The sequence below is a fragment of the Erigeron canadensis genome, chromosome 2 (assembly GCF_010389155.1).
Source record: "Erigeron canadensis isolate Cc75 chromosome 2, C_canadensis_v1, whole genome shotgun sequence".
Taxonomy (NCBI): Eukaryota; Viridiplantae; Streptophyta; class Magnoliopsida; order Asterales; family Asteraceae; genus Erigeron; species Erigeron canadensis.
The window spans coordinates 19,565,165-19,570,214 of record NC_057762.1 but is presented as its reverse complement, the minus strand read 5'-3'; the positions used below and the strand labels follow the sequence as shown (position 1 = coordinate 19,570,214).

At 36.4% G+C, this 5,050-nt stretch overlaps 1 protein-coding gene across 1 annotated transcript; it reads left to right on the top strand.

The window, feature by feature from the left end:
* The first annotated feature begins 936 nt into the window (after positions 1-936).
* Positions 937-1,551, top strand: LOC122587820 (protein ALP1-like). The gene has a single exon (XM_043759984.1). It carries the CDS (start codon positions 937-939, stop codon positions 1,549-1,551), a length of 615 nt encoding a protein of 204 aa, XP_043615919.1.
* The last annotated feature ends 3,499 nt before the right edge of the window (positions 1,552-5,050 follow it).

Below are 5,050 nucleotides of genomic sequence, written 5' to 3'. Positions count from 1 at the left end.
GGCGGGTAGGATGAGCGGCATGGAGGGAGAGTAATATACCCGGTGGCCATGAATGGAGAGAAGGTGTGGGAGAGTGTGGAGGAGCGTGCGAGTGGATCCCAAGTGGGTCAAAAGAGCCGTTGACTTACTTAAATGAAAAAAAAAACCCCTTTTCTTATAGTATCTATATATATCTATACATCTATCCATTTTATCAAACAAAACTCAACCAAACACATACATTTTCACCCAAAAACCTTTACACCCAATAACCTTTTCACCTAAAAAATGTCTTCAAGTTCTTCAGATAAACTTATCATTCCACCTCTGTTTCTTCAATTATCTACCGATAGTACGTTTGATTTTTTTCAAAACGCGATCAAACAAATAGAAGAACTCGAAGACTCGGGAAGCTCTCGTGATGGCCGAACCTATATCGATCGCGAGAGAGAAGCCTCGCATAGCAAACTCATGCGCAACTACTTCAACGAAGACCCAAAGTTTGGGGAGAGTTAGTTTTGCCATCGGTACTGTATGAGCCAACGTTTGTTTTTTAAGATTGTTGCCGACATTGAAGCTACTTTCCCGTATTTTCGAGACGGAGTAGACGCGAGGGGAAGAAAGAGTTTCTCGCCGATTTAAAAACGCACGTCAGCAATTAAACTACTTTCAACGGGTGAACCGGCGGATAACTATGATGATTATCTATGTATGACCGAAAGAACAAGTCGGGAATGTCTCGAGTATTTTTGTGACGCGGTCATTCATTTGTACAAGCGGGAGTATTTGCGCAGGCCGAAATCCCACGATTTCGCCATGCTGTACAATGCGCATGAGGAGTGACATCATCTGCCAGGTATGCTCGATAGCCTTGATTGTACGCATGTTGTATGGAGGAATTGTCCTAGGGGCAAGAATGGGCAATACACGCGAGGGGATCACAAAGTGCCGACTATCATGATTGAAGCTGTTGCTTCACAAGATTTGTGGATTTGGCATGCGTTTTTTGGTGCCTCCGGATCAAACAACGACATTAATGTGTTGAATTGGTCGCCATTGTATGATACTACTAGAAATGGAACGGCTCTAGACACGTCATTCACTTTACGCGACCGCCTATACAAACGTGGGTATTTGCTTACCGATGGAATATATCCTAAGTGGTATGTGTTTGTAAAAGCGTATCCGCATCAAGTTGATCCAAAGGAAGTTAAATTCAAGCGAGTGCAGGAGGCGTCGAGAAAAGATGTAGAACGGGCTTTTGGGGTGCTTAAGGGAAAATGGAAGATTCCAATCCGGATTATGGATAAGGAGAAGATAGGGAAAGTCGTCGACACATGTTGTATATTGCACAATATGATCATAAAGAACGACGGGAGGGCTATCTCACCGATTCATATAATGGATCCACCGGTGCCTGTAGCTTACGATCATAGAGTTCTACGGGAGTTACATGACGAAAACGTCCATCATCGTCTTCGGTATGATTTTATGGAGCATGTATCGATGTTGGATTTGGCATACCTCGATGAGCCAGCAGCTCAACCACCACCGATCGAGGATTTGATTTAGTTTTTAAAAAAATGTTGCATCGTATTTTTCTTTATCTAGTTTATGTAATGTTATGTTTTTTTAATATTGAGAATTTATCGGCCGCCAGTAAAAAGGGTTGAGAGAGTTGGTTGGGAGGGTTGGAAGGTTATAAATTGAGTTGTAAGAATTTTATTGGTGGAATTTGGGAGGGTTGATAAATCCCCCTCCCCCCCCCCCCCCCCTCCTCCATTCCGCCCCCTAAAGCATTTTGTCCTTTTTTTTTAAATCTCAATTAAGTAATTGAACTACCTAAATTACCATTCTTCTTTATTCACTAATTAAAAAATCTTTACCTAATATACTTATAATACCCTTAAATTTCAACCATTCATTTTTTCTCTCTCCTCAAATCTCAACCACTTTTTTTTTTCCTCTTCTCCATAAATCATTTTATTTCTTTAATTTATTCAAAATCTTTTATCTCAAAAACCGTATACCGATAAATTATAAAGGTTGTATGTGTGTTCTTAAAATTTCATGTTCTTTCATTAGAGATGTCATTCGATATATTTTCGAAAAATTTTTAAATCTAAGGGCAGAGCCCGTACGGTTAAGACATTTGGCTATCATACTATATGACTTGACCTATCATCCCACCATCTGATAAAAACAGACTTAAAAATTTAGGAATTTAGCTCATAACGTGTGGGTTTTGTATAGGTTTTTCCTTCCATTTTCTTGTTATTTATTTAAATTATTCTATTTTTTTTAGAATAGCTGAGATTTTATTAATATTATACTTCGACAAGACACCGAAGCTAAGAAAAACAAAAGGCATAAATGCAATTACAATAAAAAAGATAGAATTCATTGACCACATTGGCCAAGATATACTAGCTTTTTTATCCCTACTAGAAATCCAAAAATAAGAATAAGAAACAATAGATTGTAAAATATCACCACTAGTTTCCTCACTAGCCCGATTAAAGACTTGATTCCTATTCTTACCGTATAATAATTTATTAAACTCAATACAAACGAAACACATCTATAACTTTCATCAAGCACTTGATTAGTTTTTATATAAGTAATAGCTAAAAAAACCATGAAGCTTAACACATGATGGATAGAAAGCAATAGCCAACAAAGTTGTTGAACAACACAAACTTACTTTTCAATATTACCGTACCAAACGCTATTTTTATATGCTATTAGCAGGTTGGAACTAATCAATAATCATTATATATTTATTTTCTTTGATAACAATGGGACCTCCATGCATGTTAACAAATTTGACTATATGTCTGTATGACTATATATTATCTTTGATTGATTTCATACATGGATTCTTCCTAAATATATTGGTCCACTATATTGAGAACCTCCCTATATATATAATTGTCTATCTATATCATTTGTCTACGATTCAACTTTCAAGCATTTCCCATTACCTTTGACTTACCAAATTAATATCACAAAAAGATCATGAAGAACCAAGCAGCATCAAGTAACAAGAAGCGATGGACCATTATTCGGATCATCAAAGCACCCATACGAGCTATATCGAAAGCGCTAGATCTTTACACTAAGGGTGCAACTAACTTCGCTACCAACTACAATAGGCCTTATAGGTCTATGCCAAGCACACCCAACTATCAACATTCTCCTATGAGATATGGCACAAGTAGACTATTTGATTATGACCAATCGCCTGAGGGAGCACTTGTTCGATCTATATCATCCAGCCCCATCAACGAGACTAATCGTATTAAGAATTCGGACTTGGAACTATACTTGGTTCAATACAATCGACAACAACTACAGTCGTATGCATCTAGGAAAAGTGTGCCCAAAAATGACACTTTTGTTGCGATGATGAAGAAAATCGACGAAGATAGGGCTTTATCTTTTAGAGACGATAACTTTATTTTTGAAAGCAAATCGATCAACATCAAAGATAGAGATTCACCTTTGTCAAGAAGTCGCAGTTATGATCGTAAGTCTACCAAAAGAAGTCCATTAATGACTTAATGTAGTATCGGTAACTTTTTCTTTCTTTCAAAAAAAAAAATCAATGTTGGGGTTATCTTTGGGGGGTTTTCTTTTCATGAATTTCCTTGTACTCTTTGGAGATTTTGTTTTTTTTAGGGTGAATTTCGTTAGAAACTTCGTGTCACGATTCGATAAAGAGAGATCTAGCATATGTTGTCTTAACAGGCCCGTGTTAGAAAACTTTCTCAAAGTAAAAATGTCTATTTTAAATATCCAATATGGAAAAAAACTCCTAATAATCCGCCCGAAAGCACGATGATTAATAAGGGTGAACTCTGCCCCCAGACTTGAACTTAGGAATACTCAAGCCAAGACCCCATAAAAAGGCTACCTATTCTCAAAGTTGACTGAATAGGAATTCGAACTCGGGACCTATAAGTCAGCAGGAGAACTCCAAACCAGTACACCAACTCATCAATGATTACTTTTTGGATTTGATACTTCTATAACTTTTTTTTCTATCAATTATATTACTCGTATGAAGTTCTTGTGTGAATCCAATAAAGTTCTCTAGTGAAACAGGTTTGAGTCCTGCAGAGAGGGCATGGTTTTATCCCAATTGAATATCGTGTCTTCGGACAGTTTAGTTTGGCTCTTCTCCTCCTACTAGGTATTGAGGGTGAAAAGGCCCTCTAGCGCGAACCCGATTAAGACAATGTAAGCTGGATTCTTTGTTGCGAATAAATGATTCACAACATTAAAAAAAATATATATAGATCACTCATAAATCATAAAATTAAAATATATATTTAATATACAAATTTTAAATACAACATGTACAGCGATGTTAAGGTTTGTCACAGATGTATAGTTGGGTCATTTGTGGGTGGATCGATCAAATCCGACCACGATGGACATAATCCGCCGAAACTAGAACATGTAAATAAACTAGCTTAGACCTGTTTGTTCTTTTTAACCGTTAAGTGATTGACTTGATAAAACAACTGAATAGATAATATCTGTATGAATTAAGGCCATTACACTCACGACTTTTCTATCAACATACTAAACAAACACCACCTTACACTTAAAGCAGAGCCGGCCCTGGGGGTGGGCTAAGTGGGCTACCGACCATAGCATCACAATCCTAGGGGGCAACAAGCCAAAGTCCAAACTAATATGTATAGGTCGAGTTAGAAATTGAGACTATGTCATAATAATTTAATTTAGTCATGGAAATATATTATTCTATATATGAAAGGAAAAGTTAAGAAGAAAAAGAAAATAGAAGGAGAAGAAATCTGTAAGTGGTCATGGCTGAGAAAAGGTGTAGGTGGTTTGAGGTTGAAGATAATGTCCATTTATTATATTATTATTTCAAATTTGTATTTAGTGACCCATATTTTTTATATACTACATAATAAACCCTTTAGCTTTAAACTTTGTCTATATTAATACCAAACTTCTGATATTAAGTTCCATTACATATTTCAAATCAATTGGTTATGTTGTTACTGTAAGTATATTTACATATCGATTAGACATT

Coding starts and splice junctions, on each gene's coding strand:
- LOC122587820 (XM_043759984.1), top strand. CDS start 937: ATGATTGAAGCTGTTGCTTCACAAGATTTGTGGATTTGGCATGCGTTT.